Source organism: Callorhinus ursinus, unplaced genomic scaffold, assembly GCF_003265705.2.
Source record: "Callorhinus ursinus isolate GAN/ISIS: 27379988/994484 unplaced genomic scaffold, GSC_fseal_2.0 scaffold11, whole genome shotgun sequence".
Classification (NCBI taxonomy): Eukaryota; Metazoa; Chordata; class Mammalia; order Carnivora; family Otariidae; genus Callorhinus; species Callorhinus ursinus.
The window spans coordinates 19,568,881-19,592,373 of record NW_027397073.1 but is presented as its reverse complement, the minus strand read 5'-3'; the positions used below and the strand labels follow the sequence as shown (position 1 = coordinate 19,592,373).

At 38.0% G+C, this 23,493-nt stretch overlaps 1 protein-coding gene across 8 annotated transcripts in view; it reads left to right on the top strand.

The window, feature by feature from the left end:
• RAB27B (RAB27B, member RAS oncogene family) overlaps nucleotides 1-16,833 on the top strand; it is a 140,888-nt gene extending 124,055 nt beyond the window's left edge. For 7 of the 8 annotated variants that reach the window (XM_073898163.1, XM_073898162.1, XM_073898161.1 and 4 more), the window contains 4 exons: nucleotides 178-263; nucleotides 5,930-6,033; nucleotides 9,197-9,320; nucleotides 10,410-16,833. In XM_073898163.1, the coding sequence (XP_073754264.1) occupies nucleotides 178-263; nucleotides 5,930-6,033; nucleotides 9,197-9,320; nucleotides 10,410-10,599 (504 nt within the window). In that variant the 3' untranslated portion in view covers nucleotides 10,600-16,833. The remainder of the gene's footprint in view (nucleotides 1-177; nucleotides 264-5,929; nucleotides 6,034-9,196; nucleotides 9,321-10,409) is intronic. The other variant, XM_073898160.1, reaches the window with a different exon arrangement.
• The last annotated feature ends 6,660 nt before the right edge of the window (nucleotides 16,834-23,493 follow it).

Below are 23,493 nucleotides of genomic sequence, written 5' to 3'. Positions count from 1 at the left end.
TTGACATTTAAAAGTGAGAGTATATGTGATACTTCTGGAAAAAACAGAGCAAATATTTATTCTGCACTATGAACTTTGATTATAGTAATTGAGAAAAAACATGCTGAGTGAACCCAGAGAATTTGAATGTTTACAAAATCCAAAGTAATATTAACTGATGAAAATTGTATCTTTTAGGTTTATAATACCCAGGGACCAAATGGATCATCAGGGAAAGCCTTTAAAGTGCACCTTCAGCTTTGGGACACTGCCGGCCAAGAGCGGTAATAGTAAATTACTTTGTTTCTAGCCACAAACAGCCAAGAAAAACTTCTTTTAAAGTGAATGCTGTACATGGACTTGAAAAGCAAATGTTGTACAACTCTTCTCCTGGTTCTAAAATAGACATTTATGTCAAGAAATGAAAATAAATTATTTATAGTTCATTAATGATAACTAGCATTGTGGATTTGGTATAGACTTCAAAAATCAGATCTTTAGCAATCTCTGGAGATCCTTGTTAAATGTTGTCTTTGTACTTTCTAATAGAAAAAAAAAACCTTCTCTAGAATTTAATTAAATTAAAGTGGGAAATTAACATGATTACAAGGGCAACCTGGAGAGGGAATTGAAGAAAGGGTGGTAAGATCTTTCCCAAGTTTTTCCATTCTTTTGCACAGACTGTCTGTCCTGTGCCTCTTGACTGGCTTAGTTTTCTAAGATTTGGGTCACACCATTGCTCTCTGGCTAGAATGTTTTCCTCCCTCCCCACCTTCCCTGATCCTCTCCTTTCACCAGGCCTGGCTCATGGACCACCTCCTCTGTGGAGCCTTTCTAAATGCCCATCTGAGACAAACTCCCTCTTTCTGTGAAACTCCTACGCCTATCCCACCATCCCTTAAGCTACTCGATTAATTAAATACCACCTTGTAAGAATGCAAATCTTTGGTTTTTGTCTGTAACTGCGGTTCTTCGATTCACCTGTGGCCTTCTTACCCCAACAAAATTGTCAGCATTACAGGGGCACAGACTGTGCTTGGTTTTCTAGCATCTTCTCTGGTACGATGTCCAAGGCAAGAGAAGCTCAGAAGACAGGAGTGTTGTTTGCTTAGAGCTGGAGGAAAAGATGTTTCTTTGAGATCCAAGGTTTCAAAGGGCTAAAGACCACAAGCTAGTGAAGCTTTTCAATATCACATTAAATAAAAATTGGCAGTAGATTGTCAGAGAAGATGTTTAGAAGGCACATACCTCCAAATTCTGCATCACATGTCTTAGAATGTTTATGCTTGTAAACACTTTAGTTTTTGAAATGCGTCCAAAGTGTTCTCGCTTTCAGTGAGTGTAAACGCCAGGAGAGGTGCTGGGCCCTCTCCGTTAGCTCTTTTGACTGTGAATTCCATTTACACACATTCTTCAACACTGCTAGTTCTTCTGAAGTCATTCCTCACAAGAATTTCTGTTCATATGTCAGTTTTGTTGTCACAAAGATGTATGTTTTATAGACCAATTTAATTCATTTTTGAAAAAGTAATATGAGAAAATGTGGTTCCCATATGTCCTCACACATGATATGTCAGCCTTGCATGATGGTAGGCTTCTCTCCTCTGCCCCCCTAAGACGGCTGCTCTCTGAGGGAGTGAGGAAAACTAGGGACAGTCTTAGTAACATGAAGGTGATTCATCCCTTGAGAATTTTGCATTCTCTATAAACTAAGGTGTAACTATGCAACAAGATAAACAGTGTCTCACACCTCAGCCCTGTGCCTAAAAACATCTGGCAGTATAACCCGTATAAGATTATGCTTATTGATAAAAGTGGTATCATGGAACAAGGAAAAATCATACCCCTTATGTAAACCTCAAGGATACAGGACACAGCCTTAGTTCCCAGTGAGGGAGAAGGTAATAATGTGACTCTGGGATCTGTTTTTTTGTTTTTTTTTTTTTTTTCCCAATGTGGTCCCAGCTTTCCCCACCCTACTGACTCACAGGACAGAATGAGATTGGTGAATAAGCTGGAAATCATTTACCTTTCCCCTGGAGTCACCTTCGGAAGGAAGGGGATAACAAGGGTGCTGGGCAGAATGGTCTAGGTTGTGAGCCTGTTCTAGAACAAGAATGTCCTATCCACGTTGCTGTAGATGCAAAAATGTTTACCCCAGTGAAATCTACACAAGAGGCATGTTTTAAAAGTAACGTAGCGGGGCGCCTGGGTGGCTCAGTCGGTTGGGCGACTGCCTTCGGCTCAGGTCATGATCCTGGAGTCCCGGGATCGAGCCCCACATCGGGCTCCCTGCTCAGCGGGGAGTCTGCTTCTCCCTCTGACCCTCCTCCCTCTCATGCTCTCTGTCTCTCATTCTCTCTCTGTCTCTCAAATGAATAAATAAAATCTTTAACAAAAAAATAAATAAAAAAATAAAAGTAACATAGCCCCACTAAGCAGGATGGCCCTTGTGTACTTCCGTGTACCCCTCCCCCCCATGGTGACAATGACACTCATCCCATGCTGCGTGTGTTGATTTAGCATTGTCTGCAGTGTACTGCGGTGAAATGGGTGTCAGGCCATCACCATTAACACAAATTTTTTAAAAATGAAACCTTTAGGGGCGCCTGGGTGGCTCAGTCCGTTAAGCGGCTGCCTTCAGCTCAGGTCATGACCCCAGGGTCCTGGGATCGAGCCCCGCATTGGGCTCCCTGCTCAGCAGAGAGCCTGCTTCTCCCTCTCCCTCTGCCTGCCGCTCTGCCTACTTGTGCTCTCTGTCTCTCTGTCAAATAAATAAATAAAAAATATCTTAAAAAAATGAATTAAAAAAAAAATGAAACCTTTACCAAGGGAGCATCTTTGGACTCTGTTTTTAAAACCTTCTGAGCCATGACTTGGAGCCAGCAGAGTAAGCTGTGACTGTGGATTTTAGCACAACCATCAGCATTGCTGTTCGAGAAATTAGAATTTGCATCCACTTCAAGTTGTAAATGCTAGCCTTTTTTTCCCAATAAAAAGACCATTAACATAAAAAAAAAATCACTTTGTCATTGTGCTATGGGCAATGAGAGGGGGACATGGCACAGTCTTGTCCTTAAATGAAACACACACAGTCACGCACTCTCTTTTTCTCCCCCTCTCTCTCTTTTTGGGAGAGAACAGAGAGCAGTTGTCTTAGCCACACTATTGTAGTTGAGTAGGAGACAATTTTGTGAATACAGCTAGTCCCCAAACAGAAAGAAAACTTCGGTAAAAGCATCTTGGTGAGCTTCCAGCAACTGGTAGGAACAATTCCACAAGAAAAAATTGAGTAAAATTTTTGGTATTTCATAATTATCATGATTAACGCCTTACCAAAAAATCTGATTTGGAAATAGTCATTAAAATATCTATTCTCTTTGCTTTGGTATTAAAAGAATTGTTCTCGGGCGCCTGGGTGGCTCAGTTGGTTAAGCGACTGCCTTCGGCTCAGGTCATGATCCTGGAGTCCCGGGATCGAGTCCCGCATCGGGCTCCCTGCTCAGCGGGGAGTCTGCTCCCTCTGACCCTCCCCCCTCTCATGCTCTCTCTCTCTCTCTCATTCTCTCTCTCAAATAAATAAATAAAATCTTTAAAAAAAAAGAATTGTTCTCTACTGAAGTCATTGACATCTTTAATACTTGAATATCCTTTGCTATTCTCTTTCTCTTTTTTTCTTTCTCTTAATTTGACATTTTGTGAGCAAATATGTTCAAGGCCATGAAAATATAATGGATAGCAAATTAGAAACATAACTCCTTTCTTGTTGGAGCTCACAAGTCTAGGATAGAATTTGAACAGATAACGAACAATTGCAATACAGCCTTAGGACAGTGTCAGGAAAACAACAGGTGATGGGCAGGTGCACCAGGAGGAGCCTATAACCCAGATGTGGGTATTAGGAAGGCAGCTTGGGAAAGTGCTATTTCCTCTGAGACTGTTATATATATATAACATATAGTCATACACAGTGTATGAGTGAGTGAGTCTTATCCAGGCTAAAGAGGTAGGAGGTAGAGGAAGCATTAAGGCCAGGTTACCCACAGAAAGAACAGCGTGTGTGAGAGCTTAGGGGGAGAGTGAACTTTCTAAGAACTAAAAGAAGATCAGCATGCCTATGGGCAGTCAGGAGATGAAGCCGGATAGAAGAGCAAGGGTCAATTCACACAGAGCCTGACAGCGTATTAGAGAGTTCAGTCATTATCTTAAGAGCATCATTTAGATGTTTGTAGCAGAGGATTTATATAGTCAGCAGGAAGGGATCAGTGAAGGGGAGGGTCCCAAACAAAACTGGAGACAAGAAATGTGTTAAGAAGATGGTTGAAAATATTCAGATGAAAGAGGATAGGCTCAAAACTAGAGTAGATGGGGGTGCCTGGGTGGCTCAGTTGGTTAAGCGACTGCCTTCAGCTCAGGTCATGATCTCAGGGTCCTGGGATCGAGCCCTGCATCGGGCTCCCTGCTCAGTGGGAAGTCTGCTTCTCCCTCTGACCCTCCCTCTGCTTGTGTTCCCTCTCTCGCTGTCTCTCTCTCTCTGTCAATTAAATAAATAAATAAAATCTTTAAAAAAAAAAAGCTTTGTTCTAAAAAAAAAAAACTAGAGTGGATGGACAGAAATGACAAGGTCAGGAGATGCTTGGTGATTGTATACAGTAGGTGAAGGAGAAAGAAGCCGTGGTTACTCCAAAGACGGTGATGCATTGATAGAAGAAGAGATCAGGAGGAGGGGCCAGGTTGGGTTTAGTCCCGTGAAGTTAAAGGTGCTTCAGTTTCCTCCAACCAGAAACACACAACATGTAATTGGGCACACAGTGTGAATGACAGGATAAATCTACACCTATTCATTTGGGTTTCAACATGTAGGTGACAATTGAGCCCAGGGAAGTAGATGAGCTTACTCACTCAGTGAATGTATGTGTGGTGGGAAGGGGTTGAAAATAGAACTCCAAGGAAACTAAAGAATCCACAAATAAGCTAAAATAGGAGACCAAAAATTAGGAGGACATTTAGGATAGGAAGTGATAGTCTGTATTTCAAAGTTATGTACATTTCTAAAAACCCATTTCCAAATTCACTTCTGTATCAGTATAACCCAAACCTTTCTCTGGTCCCTCTGTGTGGTGTCTGGTTTTGCCCATTCCTGCCATTGAAGTGGATCTCAGCACACCTTCAATTTTACTGAAGAGTTCAGGGGGGAAGAGGTTGGAGCAGAGGAGAGAAGTCTTCACGCAACAAATGACAGAGTATATTCTTCAAAATCCTCCAGTAGAGATGAGCGTTCTTGCTTTCTGTCTCCAACACTACATCTCTCTGACTTTGTCTTGCTTCCCCTAAGCATCTTCTTCTTCCTCCTTTCTTCAGTGTTTTTCCCTCTTCCTCGTGAGACATGGATACCAGACTAAAATTCAGCTTTACCCCCACAGTGCTTATAAAAGAGTCTTCTCATCAATGTTGTTTTTTCCCTGCAAAAGAACCCCAGTTTCAGTTGCTAACAAGTTGTGGTTTTCTGCACGTAATCACGGGCATTCATTTTTAGGCTACTAAATGCCAAGCTTTCTTCTAGGCACAGACAAGGGAGATTGAAAAATATAAGTTAAAGTCCCCATTTGAAAGTGGCTTCCATCATGATTGTGGACCACAAGATATCTGTGAGCCAACAAGAGAAAGAGTCCAAGGGGCTGTGTAAGCCATCATGTGATTGAATGTTACAAACTCTGTGTGCATAAGTGCTATAGGCCATAAAGCCAGGATGTGGTCCTAAGAAATGTCTACAACCAGATGCCCTTCCATGATCTTTCAGCAATCTTTTTGCCCACTCTCTTATTCTATAGGAGAATCCATAAGGGATGCCATGGGGATTTCACATTTCAAAGGGAAATGGTGTTGTGTGTACTATCATCATATGTTTATGGGCTAACTTCCAGAACTGTCCACTGTGCTTTCTTGGCAGATTCCGGAGCCTCACCACTGCATTTTTCAGAGATGCCATGGGTTTCTTATTAATGTTTGACCTCACCAGTCAACAGAGCTTCTTAAATGTCAGAAACTGGATGAGTAAGTGGGACCAAGTCACTTGCATTGGCCACTTTGGGCCCCAACAGCACTATTTGCTTCTTTGCCTCCCAACATGAAACCAGATTGGGTTCCCCAGATTAACCTTGGGAATCCATGAGTTTAGCATTTCCTGTGTCACCTTCAAAGTGATGGACTATAGGTGACTCACCGAAGGTGGCTTGGGATCATACCTTCCTTTGGCACTCTTAGGAGAAGCCTGCATAGCTCTCACAGCCTATATATATAATAATATATAATATTCAAGGTCTTTATTATCACAGTTGAAAGGCTATTAATTCCATTTATCCAGTAAGTCTTAAAGGACTTCTTACAAATATGTGAGCTACCACATTTAATCTGGAAAGGAGAGAGAGAAAAGCAACAGTGTTTTCTGAGAGGGTACACTGGCCCCTAAAAATGTATGCCCTTGCATACTGGTTAACTAATAGATGAATTAACGGATGGTTAATTTGGTGAGAAACTGCTCCAGAGCAGACCAGCCACATGAAGATAAGGTACAGTGTGTCAATCAGCTCACATTGAAATTTTACTTTTTTGGAAAAAAATGTTCAAATGTAAGGAAGACTTAAAATGAAAAATCTGTACAATTTAGACATAAGTTAACAGTAGCCTAATCAGTTATTGAAGACAGATTGATCTATGTCAGCATAGGAAAGTAGTGTTTGATTTTCGTTTTCTAAAAATTGATGTAGCACTAAAGGGAATACTTTATTTGCATTTTTATTATAATAAAAAATTTTGATCCTAACGGGATATACAAGCAGTCCTATGGACTGGTGATAGGCTTGTCATTTCTAGATTTGTTGGGGCTGTCCGTGGCCAGGGGGATTTTTTTAAAAATCGGATTGTACTGGGGCACCGGGGTGGCTCAGTCGGTTGGACATCCGACTCTTGATTTCAGTTCAGGTCATAATCTCGGGGTCATGGGATTGAACCCCGAGTCAGGCTCCTCGCTCAGTGGGGAGTCTGCTTAAGATTCTCTCTCCTTCTGCCCCTCCCCCCTGCTCTTTCTCTCTCTCCCTCAAATAAATAAATAAATCTTTAAAAAAAAAACAACACTGGATCACGTTATTCCCCTGCTCAAAGTCCCTCTGGGACCTCCCAACTCACTTGGAATAAAATCCAGAATCCTCCACTCACCTGTAAGGCCTTGGTGATAAGGCCTTAGATTCCTGTGTAATTTACTCTTAATCTGTCCCAGCTCGCTGGCCTCCTGCCAAACGTCTCTCCTGCTGTTCCCAGGACAAAAGGCACATTCCCTACTTTGTGGCTTTTGTACATTCTGATTTTCTCTGCCTCGATCTCTCTTCTCCCATTTATGGAGTGTGACAGTTCTCTCACTTCCTTCAAGGGTTTGTTCAAACTTTCTCTCTTGGAAGAAGCCTTCCCTGACCACCTGTCTAAACTAGTATGCTTCAGGGCGCCTGGCTGGCTCCGTCCGTTAAGCATCTGCCTTCCGCTCAGGTCATGATCCCAGGTCGTGGGATCGAGTCCCACATCAGGCTCAGTGGGGAGTCCGCTTCTCCCTCTCCCTTTGCCCCTCCCCACTGTTTGTGCGTGCGTGCATGCACACTTTCTCTGAAATAAATAAAATCTTTAAAAAATAAACTAGTATGCTTCACTACTTTGTAGCTCCTCAGTACACTTTATATTCCCTTTTATCACTGCCACCACCTGACATATTACGTATTTCTTTGCTTACTTGTCCTTTTGACTCTCTGCCACTAGAATGTGAGCTCTATGAAAGTACAGACTTTGCTGGCTTTGTTCCATCGCAATAGCCCAAAGCTGGGATTAGTGTCTGGCACAGAATAGATACTCAAAAAATATGTATTTCTTATTATTATATATTTATAATTAATACATATAACTGCTTTAAAAGTGAGTTCAATAATACAGTTGCTACCATGGGGACAGATACCAACAAATTCTGACTTCCTTCATTGCTTCTCCAACTGAGTGTTTATCCTAGGATTTGTCTCTATTTCCTTTTAGTATTGTATTTCTTTCTCTAAATTTTGGGGGTATTATTAGATTCTGAGGAGATAAAGAGATAATAAGATTATTAGATTCTTTCAGAGAATGATTTGTTCATCCTTTTTCAAAGCAGATAAAATTCTTCCTTATTTAAAAAAAGATCCAGAAGAATACTATTGGGATTTAAGATAATTCATTGGCATGTCTCATAACACTTCAATTTTTAACACCCAAATAATCAGTGTTAAAGGGTAAGCCTGATCTTCCTCCTCAGCAAAGTTGCATACAGCATGCCTTGAAATAGAAATTAAAGTAATCCCCGTAACTTCAAAAACGTGGGTTGACAGATTTCGTCTCATTTCCTTCCTTTCCTTCCTTCCTTCCTTGTTCCCTCCCTCCCTCCCCAACCCTTCTTCATCCTTCCTTCTTTCCTTCCGTCCCTCCCACCTTCTCTCCCTCTTTCTTCTCTCTTTTGCACAGCGTATCCTGGAGAAAAAGAAAAACAATGACCTGTCTTAAAATTGTTTCTGCATAAATTTGTGGTGGTTCGGAAACATTCTATTCTAATAGGTCTTCACCTTGGACTTCAGGAGATAGAAATGTAGCCGCTGTGGGGCACCTGGTTGGCTCAGTCAGTTAAGATCTGACCCTTGATCTTAGCTCAGGTCTTGATCTCAGGTTCATGAGTTCAAGCCCTGCATTGGGCTCCATGTTGGGTGTGGCACCCACTTAAAAAAAAAATGTAGCAGCCTCTTAAAGGAAAGAGCAAACTTACACACTTAAAATTCCTGTTCTATTATCTCTACTTATATTTGAGGAACAAATAGTCTGAAGCAGTATGTCCATCTTGGAGGACATGTCCCCAGGTATTCAAGAGCACTGAAAGGTGATCGTCTAGGTGCTTCATATCAATCATTATTTATATTCACAATCTGCAATTTTTGAGGCATCATCTTCATTCATTTTATAGATGAGGAAGCTGCAGTTGCGTAAAGTGAAGTAACTTGGCTAATATGATATAACTAGCGAGCAGCCAAGCTGGAGGTGAACAATTAAACTAGGAATTTGAAGTATGAAAAAAAGAAAAGGAACTCAAAGTATGAGCAGTCATTTGACATTACTTGTTTATAACTAACGTGCTGGGTCCATCTGCTTTCTTCCTAAGGCCAACTGCAAGCAAATGCTTATTGTGAAAATCCAGATATAGTATTAATTGGCAACAAGGCAGACCTGCCAGACCAGAGGGAAGTCAATGAAAGGCAAGCCCGGGACCTGGCTGACAAATACGGGTAAGTCATTGACAGGGAGATGTCATCTGACCTTGCACACTGCTGCTTAGTAATGGAGCAGGAACATGAGGTTGGTACTGGGAGGAATCCCCTTGAATCAGTAATGGCCCATGAATGAAAAAGATCTTCCAGGGGAATGTATGTGATCTTTTAAATCAAGTCCTTACTAGTAATAGCAGCTAATGTTTGCTGAGTACTTATGTGCTGACAACTTTCCTTAGACTTGAACTCATTTAGCCCCTCATAATCATACATAGGGGATCTAGAGTCATCCCATTTTATATATGAAGAGTTGAGGCATAGAAGGATTAAGTAACTGATGGGAGGCCATTTGGCTGGTAAGTAGCAGAGCTTGAATTCAACCCAGGCAGTCTGAGATCAGAGCTCATGATCTTCAACATGATAGTTTACTGCCTTTCCACTATGAGCTGTAAAACTCTAAGAAGTAACACCTGACCAGGACATGATACTGCAATCCTCATCCTAGCTGAGCCTAAGTGGCAGATTAAAAAAAAAAAAAAAAAAAAAATTAAATACCCCCCTACAATGATAAGTTGACTTCCAACACAGACTTTAAATTTAAAGCAGTTTCATCATACCTGCCAATTTCTTATGGAAGACTTTTCCTTGAGAGCTTTAAAAATGTGTAACTTTTGATTCCATATATAGACTATTTATTTACATGTATCTCCTATTCAGTGCCTGCTTAATTTCTAAGTCGAATTTCCAGATAATTGATTAGAAGGGAAGTGATATTTTAATGGTAAGATTGATCACTAGTTTAGGTATTTCTACCCTCTTAATTTTTTGTGTGTGAAATGATGATAGTGCCTTAGCTTCAAATTCCTAAGTACCTCCTGTATCCGTTTCCCTGTCCATAAAATCGGTTACACTCATACGAGAAAGCAGCCCATCAATTTTTACTCACTGTGAAAAAACAAGATGCTTTCCAACTCAGTGGGCAAAACTGTGATTATTTCACCACCTCTCAGCCAGCCATGTTTTTGCCTGTGTTACTCATTTGTACATCTTGTTGTGTCTTTTCTGATTTCTTCCTCTCAAAAATGTGTGTCCTCTCTTTGATGCAAGCATACCATATTTTGAAACGAGTGCCGCGACTGGCCAGAATGTGGAGAAAGCTGTGGAAACCCTCCTGGACTTAATCATGAAGCGAATGGAACAGTGTGTAGAGAAGACACAGGCCCCCGACACTGTCAATGGTGGAGACTCTGGAAAGCTAGATGGGGAAAAACCAGCAGAGAAGAAATGCGGTTGCTAGACCCTACGTAGGAACTGATCATCAAAAACCCCACCCAAATATTACTTCCAAAAAACAGCGACAAACCACAAAATTGTTGTGAGTAGACCATGCATAATGGCATGTTTTTCTTTTTCTTCCAGAAAAATCTATTTTGAGAGACCAGAATATCAACAGTGTTCAAAAGAATTGACCAGTTGTCTCTGAGGCGCCCTCCAAACAAGATCAGAGATTTCCTAATGTGATCTCATGGTCATGGATGCTCAATTTGTTGTTGTTGTTGTTGTTGTTGTTTTTTATGAAGAACATGAGTATATAAGAAAGTATTCAAGATGATATCAGTGAGTTTTAAATCAGAACAAAAATGACCATGTCACATGGGGAAAAGGGATAGGCCACTAAAGGGAGAATATAGAAAGACAATTTTTTTATTAAAGATTGGATTTACTTCTTATATAGAGTTTGATTTGTACTTTTAGTTTTGCATTGGGAGAACATATTAGCTAAAATTGAGGATACAATAAAGACTTCTAAATGGATCATTAGTAATGACATTACTATGTACACCCAATAAGCTGTCCTAGGGTGACTCAAGTACTGGTAAGGTTATGAGATTGTGAGTCAGACTTCTGTTAAAATGGGGGAGATTGTATATTAATGTCATTTTTATATTCTTAATAAATGGCAGATAGACAAGAACCGGACTGTAAACAACAAAGTACAAGAGAAATGCCCTAGGAGAAAAATGAAAGTATGAAAATATGGCATTTGGACAATTGAAATTAAATGTGTCTGTTACAGATGTCTGGAAGAATCATTTAGTCAAATTTCACTTGAACCAGTTAGAAGTTGACATTATCAGTTGGGATTAAGAGAGTCTCCAGAGGTTTCCCTTTCCAAACAAAATTTTGGAAATCAGTTCAGTGTTCAGTTTCACATTTCATTTTCTTAGTAAATGGTCACAAGGAGAAATTAAAGATTGTCATTTATTAACTATGTCTTTAAAAATGCAGTCAAGAAAAACTGTTTAGCTTAATTGTTTTTAGATAAAATATGTCAGTGATATGAAAACAAAAAGTTATGAATAATTGTGGGTTTCTTTTTAATTTACAAAAACACTGGAAACTAAATGACACTTCTACCCTCCATACCCACCCCTGACTTTGAATCAATTGCAGAAATACAGGTGTGTCACTTTGTAGATCAACTTCAGGATGATGGATTGATTTTATGGTCACTCTTGAGTTTTCATGTCACTCATCACATAAAATTTGATGATACCTCATGCCATATTACAGTGTATTTCACATTTGTTTTCATTTGCCTAAGGCAGAATACCCACATTTGAACTATATTTGGGGATAGGGCAGGAGTGGAGCTGTGTCTTTTCTCTCTAAAAATTTGGTTAATCACTATTTTTTCATATAAAACTGCCTTTTCTTTTTAAAAATCATTACAAAAGGATTTTCTATTCGCTTATTCTTATTATTTTGTCTAAAGTGATGTTACATTTTTTATCTTAGTTTTTGATAAGCATAAGCAATTCCTATTAAACTATTATTTAAATATTTCAGTTTTATCATTAACAAAGGCATCATGCTTCAAGTTTTCTCTTTTTATCATGATAAGATGGTTCTTCCTATAAAATTTTGCCAATTAAACTTCATTCTTCCATACTCTAGGCATATTTTTAAATTATGAACATTAGAAACCCTAAATCTCAGCCCCCCTATCCATCCCCCCAAACCTCTCTCTACAGTCTACGTCTGGTATAGAATCCATATTAGGAACACAGATCCAAGGGATTGTCTAAAATGTTCTTGCAAAATTCTCAGTGTGAACTGCTTGGTTCCTCTGACTTCGGAAGCATAATGCCAGCCTCTAGGATCCATCATGCTTGGGTATTCCCTCCACTGCTGTTTTTCTCTACGATGTGCTTCATGACTTCAGTGCCTGAGCCATGAAGATAGAAATCTATTAGCTAACACCTAAGATGTTTTGACTGAAAGAAAAGTGAGCAGAAACAATATAATCATTGCTGTGGCAAAATTTGGTAAACTTCTATGGTTATTTTACCAACTCTCCTTTGGATTCAAATTGTGATGTCTCTGGCATTCCCATGCTACAGAATGTTTAGCCTTTAGGAAATCCTAAAGGTATTCTGTTTTGGATTTGGGTTTTTTTGTTTCTACTCTTTTTCCAGTTATATGATTGACTGACTTTTGCCAAGATTTTGTCATTGCTAGTTATTCAACGAGCATTTATTTCAGGGTCTATTTTAAGATCATTATTTGATAGCTGTAGCATGAAGCAGAGGGTGATGCCTATAATTATAGAACTCTGCCTATAAAAATAACAATTATTGGGCAACAATCTCAAGAGGAATGAAATTTAAAGAAGACAAGAAAACTAATTTAAAACAGTATTCTACTTATAAATAAATACTTGATCTAAGAAAATATTTTCTCTGTCAAGTTTGACATCTGATCCTAAATTCTATGTCACCGTTCCTGGAAATTCCTTCACTTATTATTTCAGAATTAATTATTATATAATTCATTTTACAATCTCAAATTGATTTGGGAACATGAAGTATACAGACTGCTTTAAAGAATTGCATACCTCCTTTAACCCAAAACAGCATGTATTTTAGCCAAGATGTATCCTGTTACTTGTTACCTCCCAAATGCTTTGGTAAACCATATTGTATTTGGGGGAAATATTTAAAATGTGCATGAAATTCCTTTGCGATATAGAAATCATTTCTGGAGTGCTTACACTAGTTTGATGTTTACATTGCTCTAACAGTGCCTCAAATACTTCTATGACCAAATTTGTCTCTAACCACATAGCTCATTTCCTATTATATCATCTTTGAGGAAGCCCTCGCCGAGACACTAATGCAGCTAAAGGCATTCTGATATCTTCAGCAAGGGGACAGGATGTTATTAGGTGATTACCACCGTCTCCTGGTTTCCTAAGCATCTCTCTCTCTTTCTTTTTTTTAAAGATTCTATTTATTTAATTGACAGAGCGAGAGACACACACACAGCGAGAGCAGGAACATAAGCAGGGGGAGCGGGAGAGGGGGAAGCAGGCCTCCCGCCGAGCAGGGAGCCCGATGTGGGGCTCGATCCCAGGACCCCAGGATCATGACCTGAGCTGAAGGCGGTCGCTTAACCGACTGAGCCACCCAGGCGCCCCAAGCTTCTCACAGAGTGGGAGTGGGCATTGCTTGAGACTCAACTGTGAGTAGGTACAAGGTTACCTTTTGATACAAAAAAAGAAAAGCCCTTTGAAAAATGTATCAAAAAATAGCTGAGAAAACATGTTTGTCTTGGTATGAGGAGGGTCGCAAGTCATGAATTGGCAGAGAAAATGCAAAATGCTAAGAATTGAGCTTGTGGGTCTCAACACAAGTTTTAGAATTCTTGCAAGTTACCACTTGAGTTGATTTGCTATCATTTCCATAGTATCAGGTATACATTGCAAAAAATTCAAAACCAGCATTTTCTAAAGTAAATATTTCATCTGTTGTTTTTCACCAGATGGTCCATTCTATGTATTAGTGGGTGTCTTTGTTATGCTTCTAGCATACGTTATTCTCTGCCAACCTGTACAGGTAAAATCAACTGGGCAAGAGTTTTAATCAGACCTTTCTTATCTCCTTTGTAAGAAAGAGAAGCTTGACCATAGAGAAGTACGTGGCTATATTAAACAATAGATTAACAACAGCCAAAATATGCTATAAACTATAAATTGAATCGACTGGAAATCAATAAATCTAATGAAGCTCATATATACACTCATCAGCTAGAAAGAGAAGCAATATGTGTAATAGTGAATAACTAGGTATAGTGGAAACCTGGAACCAGTGTCCATGACACAAAATTATTCACTGTTCTGTATCTCTATTCACTTTAAGAAAGGGTGCATATGCTTTCCTCAGTGTGTACCATACTAAAACACTGAGGGAAAATTCTCATCCATAAAGAATCTTGGAGTTATAATCTCAAACTTAAACTGTAAAGAGATAATACTGAAGTTTTTGGTTTCCTAAGATGCTTAACTCTTTGAAAGAGAGATCTGAGAGCTGATGTTAGCCAAAGGGATGGAAAAGGTTTTCACCCTGTACCACCAAGCTCTAAAGCATCAAAAAAAGGCTAGTGTATATGAATATTTTATCTTTAAAGATGCCAAGATGCTGTCTATATTTGCAAAAGCTGTATGAAAATTCACCAAAAACTGTATTTTCTTCTTGCTCTTTGACCAATATTAATATAAACTTATTTCTGGGGAGAGTGCTGAGATCTTAAACATGGCAAGTAGAAATAGAGTATTCTCTGAGATGACTGTTGTTTCAATGCTTTATAAACCCATGAAGATATTTGTCTCATAAAGTAGGACTGATAAAAATCATTGTTAGAAATCTAGGGAATTTTAGGAATTTATTGCCTTAGAATTCTTGGGTGGAGACCCAATCATGATGACATTATTAAGGAAGAACTATAAAGAGAGGTTAGAGTTCAACGTAGTCTGAATAGTGTTCTTAAATATTGCAGAACACAGAGAAGACCATGTATTTTAAGGTTGATTTTTAAGTAGAAAACGAAAAAGAATTAGTAACAAGAAGAGTTTTTGTAACTAGATCCAAGGCTAATTTTTATCCATCATTTTTATCTATCAAGTGGAAGTTTATACCCTTAGAACTAAGCTAATAAAAGCATTTAAACACCAAATATTTCATTAGTGTCAGCAAAATGTGGAAGACTTTGAAACATTTTGTTTGCTTTATCTGAATTTAATTTTCTCATAAATTGCACTTTGACTAATTTTTCAAGGAGTAGAATCACAAAGATGCTTCTCAGCAGATCTCCTTTTACCAACAGTGTGTGGTTGAGATATTTTCTAGCTTCATATATACAGAGAACAAAAAACAAGCAAAAAACATTAGCAACAAAATAGTGGGGTTATTTAAAAGGGTGTCAGCTTTTGAAGAAAAAAATATACAAAGGAATCATCTTTGGATTGAGTCATTTGAATTTGTTTCCCAGTTCCTTTTCTTTCCAACAGGTCATGGAAATCATGGCTAATATCCCTCAGCTGATTTAGTCTTTAAGCATCATTAGCAAATTTTGTAGAAGCAAGCATGTCTGTCTTTAACCTAATGGATTCCTTATTTAATCAATGGCTCTTGTCCATATGTCTGCTGGAACATCAAAATGGTGTCTGTCCTTAGTAAAGTATTAACATATTCTTATAGTTACTTTTTTATTCTCCAGGTTATTTTTCCAAATGCTCTTTGAGAGGAAGCTTAGTATTTATAGGAAGGAAAGTGGCCAAAAAGAACAATTTGGGGACCATGAGTATGTCATTAAATATCTTGGTGGCTTCTTCTCATTTGGAGTGTATAAACCCTGTGTGCCCCATGGGGTTCGTGTCAGGCTCAAAGGAGAATCTAAGAAATTGGTTTGTAAATTATGTTCCATTTCATAAACAGGCACTATTATCACAAGCTAAGAATAATAAAAAATTACAGTAATTTAAACCACTTATAAGGAGAAATGACATAGCAGGGGCAAAACACTAATTTTAATAGTGGGTATTGGAAGCAATCAATGGTTAGCAACTTGAGGTCATTGTATTTGATTGAAAATGTTTAATATATCTGAAGTTATTGAAAAATATGAGTTTTATTTCACTTTGTATGTCATCTGGTATTTCTTCCAAGGAGTCCAATTGCATTCTAGATAGTATATTACAACATGGTCAAATCCTCCTTGTACAAGTAGGGCTTTTGTGTCCATCGCCTTGTAAAAGATACTGACTGCATCTGAAATTACCTAAGAGAAATAAGTTATCTTGCTTAATGTGTTAAAAATAGACAATGTTCTAACGTAACACTGAAGTGCTTCACTGTATTCCAACAGTCTACCTTTAAGTGATATTATTCTCATTTTTAGGCTAAGCACTTTTGATTGTTTTGTCTGTCATCTCCACAGATCTGTTTTGTCTAGTGCTATGAATGTAAATTAAAACCTTAAACATAGAGTTTTTATTCTATGTGCCCCTGAGTAGACTGTGGTGCCTGACAAACACTGCTGGATCATTATTTTGTTGTACCAAAGTTCTAGTGGCTTCAGAAATCATAGCATCCAATGATTTTGTGGTGTCTGGGTTGAATACTATGGTGGCAAACTGTATTCAGTGATTGTTTCTGCACATTTTTCAAGAATAAAAATGCATTTTTATCAATTATTTTGTGTGCTCAAAGCAAACCTGTTTCTGTGCTGAAGTTGAATGCTAAATTGGTTTCAACATGGAACTTGTTTCACATTTAAAATGGTGTCCCTTAGGAACTAGGAAATAAGTGATTTGGATTAGGCAAGTGATTTTTATCCATCTCTCTAAAATTTTTCATTTATTATTGGCTTAAAGACTGGACTGTGCAAGGAAAATATTCCAATAATTTTGAAGGATACATGTATAAAATTAGCAGTTCACATGTTAAAATATTCTATAATACATAAGCACCTCAGTATATTATAACCTTTTTCTTCCTCATAATAAAATGCTGAGGCAAGTGATGGTAACTTCCTTAGTCCCAGACTGGTGAAAGGACTGATGTTCAAGGCCAATTCAAGACCACAACCATACAGCTGCCTTTTAAATATTCCTTTGCAAAGGCTGCCTTTTTCCCAGAGTTGCTGTCACTCCGTATGTTACTTAGATAGTCTTTGCCAAGATAATGATGAGTTTTTAATTTAAAGATAAACAACTCTCCCACTGCAAGCAAATAAATCCTTGGCACCGTGCTTTCAACTTTACTCCCTGCTAGCAATAATGCTGTTTCACATAGACAGAACCTTTGCCCCCTGGGTTCCTCTTAAATAATTTATGACAAGAGGGTCACCTGGGTGGCTCAGTCATTGGGCATCTGCCTTCAGCTCAGGTCATGATCCCAGGGTCCTGGGATCGAGCCCCACATCGGTCTCCCTGCTCAGCGGGAAGCCTGCTTCTCCCTCTCCCACTCCCCCTGCTGTGTTCCCTCTCTCACTGTCTCTCTCTCTCTGTCAAATAAATAAATAAAATCTTAAAAAAAATTTATGACAAGTCATTAAGGACTTGCTTTTCCTAATGGGGTTTTATAGGATTTTTAAACAGTCATAGCATGCTCCATATTGAGGGAGGGAAAGTTGATCTTGACATTCATTGTCTTTAATGAGGAAAAGAGAGCTCTTTTAAAAAAACTGTCTGTAAGCTATTTGGATTATTCACTCTCTCATACCAAGGACAATTTCATTTCTAATATAAAATTCTAATTCTAGGGGCGCCTGGGTGGCTCAGTTGGTTAAGTGTCCCACACTTGGTTTTGGCTCCAGTCATGACCAGTGTCCTGGGATGGAGCCCCACATTAGGTTCCGTGCTCAGTGGGGAGTCTGCTTCCCCTTTTGCTCTGCCACTTCCCCTGCTCATTCTATCTCTCACTCTCAGATAAAGAAATCTTTTTAAAAAATAAATAAAATTCTAATTCTAAGACCGTAAGCATTGCTCTTCTGTTAGAAACTCATTTAGGTGACTTATATTATGCTTTACAAAGCCAACACGCAAATTATAATTTGACTAAGGTGATAGTATAGGTATTAGAAATGTTTTTTGATAATAATCAGATTGTTGAAATTATCAAAGCTTTAAATCATTTTTGTAGGTCTCTGAGAAAATGACTCTTCCTTACCAAAAAGATTAAAAAAAAAAAAAAAGCAGCAGTGAGGTTGATAGCGGACAACTTCAATCTGTTTGCTTGATTCTCCAGAGAAATTTATATCATGACTCATTCACTGATGAAAAAAATGAAGCAGAAGGAGGATTTGGAGTTGTGCTAGTTAATTATTGGATTATGAATACACATTACCTTACTTCCTAGACCCTCTCCTCACTTGACTTCCAAAAGCAGTTCCTCATGAGTCCTCTAGGCAGAGTGTAAAGTCAAGGGGCGCCTGGGTGGCTCAGTCATTAAGTGTCTGCCTTCGGCTCAGGTCATGATCCCAGGGTCCTGGGATCGAGCCCCACATCGGGCTCCCTGCTCAGTGGGAAGCCTGCTTCTCCCTCTCCCACTCCCCCTGCTTGTGTTCCCTCTCTCGCTGTGTCTCTCTGTCAAATAAATAAAAATAAAAAAAATCTTAAAAAAAAAGAGTGTAAAGTCAAAATCAAGACCACTTGGCTGAACCTTTTAAGAGCAGTTTTCCCTTCACTGTACCTTCCAGAAAACATGGGCTTTGTCAGTATGTTAGGAAAATAGACAAACAGGAACCGAGATACAGATTCCTAGAAGTCATTAGCTTACCACTGCTCAGAATTCAAAGAACTGGAAGGATAATTTATTATTCAAATAAAAGGAATGATATATACAAAGGAAACGTAAAAGAATATGTTGCATGGAAAATGGTTTAGACAATATTAGGACTTATTCTTCACCTGCCAGTCCAGCTGCACTGATGTCCCGGCTCTTCAGGGACACACCTGGTCTGCCTGTCCTCTGGAGCCCGCTCACCTGTGCCTGCCTCTTCCTGGACCCCTCCTCCACCAAATAACACCACCTTTAGTCACTTTCCTAGCCTTCTTTCTGTCTATGCTTAAATGTTACCTTTAAAGAGTGAGGTCTTATTTAAAATAACTATCCTGGGGCGCCTGAGTGGCTCAGTCAGTTAAGCATCTGCCTTCGGCTCAGGTCATGATCCCGGGGTCCTGGGATCGAGTCCCACATCGGACTCCTTGCTCAGCGGGGAGTCTGCTTCTCCCTCTGCCTGCTGCCCCCCCCCGCCGCTTGTGCTTTCTCTTTGACAAATGAATAAATAAAATCTTAAAAAAAATAAAGTGACTATCCTCTTTAAATTACCAATCCATAGTTACCATGTTTAAAATGATCACCCAGTTTAAAATTGCAACCACAACCCTTCCCCCCTGGTAACTCCTGACCCCTGTGTTTGGCTTTATTTTTCTTCACAGTCCGTGGGACGTCTCTGACTTTATTATCTGTTTTTTGTCCCTAGAATATATTTACATGAAGATAGAGACTTTTCCTTTTTCATTCTCCCCTGACACACGCATTCCCTTTTCTTTCTCCACCATCATACCCCTGGCATTTAGAACAGTGCCTGGCAAATAGAGGGCACTCAATAAATATTTGTTGAAAGACAAAAAAAAAAAAGAATGAATCTTATGTGAGAACCTGATTGGGTGGCTAGAGAATAACATAGTGTTAACCTAAAAAATTTTTTTACTACTTTATTGAAGTAAATATTTAAACTGTACAAGGTATTGATTTTGTCATGGAACACATCCATGCCATCACCAATATCAACACACTGGACATTTCTGTTCCCTCCCTATGTTCTCTGTACTCCCATGCACTCTTCTCTCTTCTCGTGTCCCCAGGCAAATACTGATTTGCTCTCTGACCCTGTGGAATCACACATTATGTCCTCTCTTTTTCCTCTAGATTCTTTCACTACGGATAATGATTATCCATTGTTGTATATATTTGTTTGTGCTTTTTGTTTCTTTTTATTGAGTTATATCCTCAAGTATGGATGTACCGCATTTTGTTTACCTGTTCACCTGTTGATGGACATCTGTTTTGTTTTCAGTTTTTGGCTATTACAAACAAAGTTGCCATGAAAATTCAGATACACATTGTTATGTGGACAGAAGCTGTTGTTTCTCTTGGTAAAAAAACAAAACAACAGCAGCAACAAACTGAAGAATGGAGTGGCTAGGTCATGTGGCTGGTGTATATTTAACTTTTAAAGAAACAACCTGTTTCCCAAAGTGCTTATACCATATTTGTATTCTCACCTTTAGCCTATGATTTGGTTGTTCCACACACTCAGTAAGGCCAGGCTTTTTATTTTAGCTATTCTAATTAGGTGTGTTCGGTGCTTATTTCTTAGGGATTTTCATTTGCATTCCCCTGATAACTAAATGGATGAAGCATCTTTTCATGTGTGTATTTGTAATTTGTCTATCTTGTTTTATGAAGTGACTCTCCAAACATTTTTGCCAGTATTTTTTATTGGTTTGTCTTCTCATTATGTTTTAAAAGTTCTTTATATATTCGGAATACAAATCCTATACATGTGAATATTTTCACCCATTCTGTAAGTTGCTTTTTAAAATTTGTGTAGTGGTATCTTTCAAAAAGCAAAGTATTTGAATTTTAATCAAGTCCAATTATCAATTTTTTTCTTTTATGGTGTGCTCTTTGTGTGCTATTTAAGTATCTTGCTTACCTTATCTTCTAGACATTTTATAGTTTTAGCTTTACGTTTAGGTATATTGTCCATTTCAGGTGAATTATTATATATTGTGTGAGATAAGAATTGATGCTAATTTTTTTTCACATACAAAACTTGTAGTATTTTCAGCACTATTTAGAAGAATTTCCTGTGTCCTTTTGATGGCCTTGACACCTTTGTCAAAAATCAATCACATAGATGGCTCTATTTATGGATTCTCCTTTCCATTCACTTATATATTTGTCTATGTTTTCACCAATACCAAATTGTTATGTTGGGTTTTCTATTTTAACTTTGTGATCTGTGACCTTGTTGATTTTACTCATTAGTTCTAGTAGCTGTTTGGTAGATTCATTGAAGTTTTCTGCATCAACAATTATATGAACAACATTAGACAGTTTTACTTTTCCTTTCCAATCTGTATGCCTTTTCTTCCTTTTTCTTTTTCTTGACATTCTAATGGCTAGGACTTACAGTAAATGTTTAAGTGGTGAGAGCAAGCATCTTAGCATTAGTCTTTCATCATTAGTTATATTGATTGAAGGCTTTTTTGTAAATGCTCTTTATCAGAATGATAAAATTTCGTATTCCCAGATTGCTGAGTTTTTATTATGAATGAGTGCTGAATTTTATCAAATACTTTCCTTCACTTACTAAAACAATTATATGGCTTTTCTTTATTATGTATATATGGTTAATTACATTGATTTTCGAATGATAAAACAATCTTGCATGCTTAGGATAAATCCCAACTTTCTGTAATTCTAGTTCAATTTTTAACACTTATAAGTATATACTTCAGCAATTAAATATGTTATTTAAATCTTTATTGCATCTTGAATATTTCCCACTAAAAAAATAAAAGAAGGAAGGAAGTACAGAAGGGAGGAAGTGGGGGGCGGGAATGATAATGCTAACATTAGTGAGGAATTTTCAGTTCCTGATGGATTGGGTTCCTACTTCAATATTGATAGGATTCTACAATTATTCCCAGCTCAGAGGAGAGGTAAATATTTTCAAAATAAAGAAATAAAATGTTTGAGAGATGTGTTTGTTCTTAATTTTATAATAATGCCATTATTTTTTCAAATTCAGAATAAAAACTTAATAGATTACTTTTTCCATTAATTTGGATTCAGGGAAAATTAACGGAAAATTCAGGGAGCTATCTAAGTATCTGTTCACTGGCAAAAACAATCCATTTACTATGGGTTATATTGTCATGAACAATCAAATAAAAATGACTTAATTCCCTTATGCATAATAATTTTCATGTAAAAATAAAAAATAAAATGATATAAATTTCTTTATTGTGAGGCATACCATAAGCAATTATTCAAAAGATATATGTATTATACCAATTGTTTAGACATTTTGTTGTTGCTTAAACATTTCTTAATGATAATTTGTAATAGTATGTAATCAAAGTGAAACAAAGTTTCTTTTTATTTTCCACCTTCCTGTATTCACTTCAAGGTCCACCTCAGACCTTCTTATTTAATATCTTGATTAGTATAATTATAAGGACAATTATTTAGACTACAACTAAACTGGTGTTTCTTTTCCTGTATTTCTCTTGTGGTACTACTTTTAGGTTAATGCTTTTTATTCTCCACTATGATCATTTGTTTCATCGCTCAGAAATATTTATTCAAAAAACATTGCAAATCATAAAAGCTGAAACAATAAAGATATAGGACATGATCCACATATGACAAATAAATGATATTGCTGATGCTACTAAAAACATACTTTTGTATTTGAAGAGTCTGGACCTTCTTAAGCTTCTGAAACTGCTTGTTCTTATTCTCAGGAAATCCAAAGGCAATTCCAGGGTGAATGTGGAGAGCACATGACCTGGTCCTAGCTGTATCATGTCCAGTATACTTCCATATTCAAAAGTGAGCAGAGTTAAACCTAAATTAAATCCAACAGTGTCTTCCCATTTTTGACTCTAGAATACATTATTCTAATGGGAATCATTCTAGTTGTTAGCTCAGTTAGATGGATCCATTCCAAACTCTCACATTTATTACCAACCTGCATGGTGATTGGAGTGTAAAATGAACCCTAAGTAGTCTCCAGGTGAAAGGCGAATTTGCCTACCACACTGCAAATGCTTGACAGAGTTCATGATCCCAATCTCTCTACAAATGTGCCGAAAATATACTACCAAAAAATCTTCCATGTGGCATAAGGGTCATGATAATAAATGTAGAATTTGAAGAGTTTTAGCAGGGAAGTTTTTCTGAATTAAGTTTGCACGAGGGTAATCCAACAGGTGAAAGGCCAACTTCATTGTAGCAAAATATTTACTCTCTGAGTCAGGGTTATTTCTGAGTGTCATTCATGGGATAATGCACATAGCCAACAAGGAAGCTGTGTTTTAAAAGGAACAAAAAGAGGTATTTCTAAATTGTGGAAATATCTCAGACCACCAAGTGAGCAGACAGAAGGACTATTGATAGCCAAGTCAGAGGTCCCAATCCTTGCTCCATCATTAGCAGCAGGGAAAAGTCCTGGACCTCACAGTATCCACCCCTAGAAGATGGGAGTAATAATATGACCTACTTTTGAGGCCTGTTGGGAAGATTAAAGTAATTAATACAGGTAAAGTACT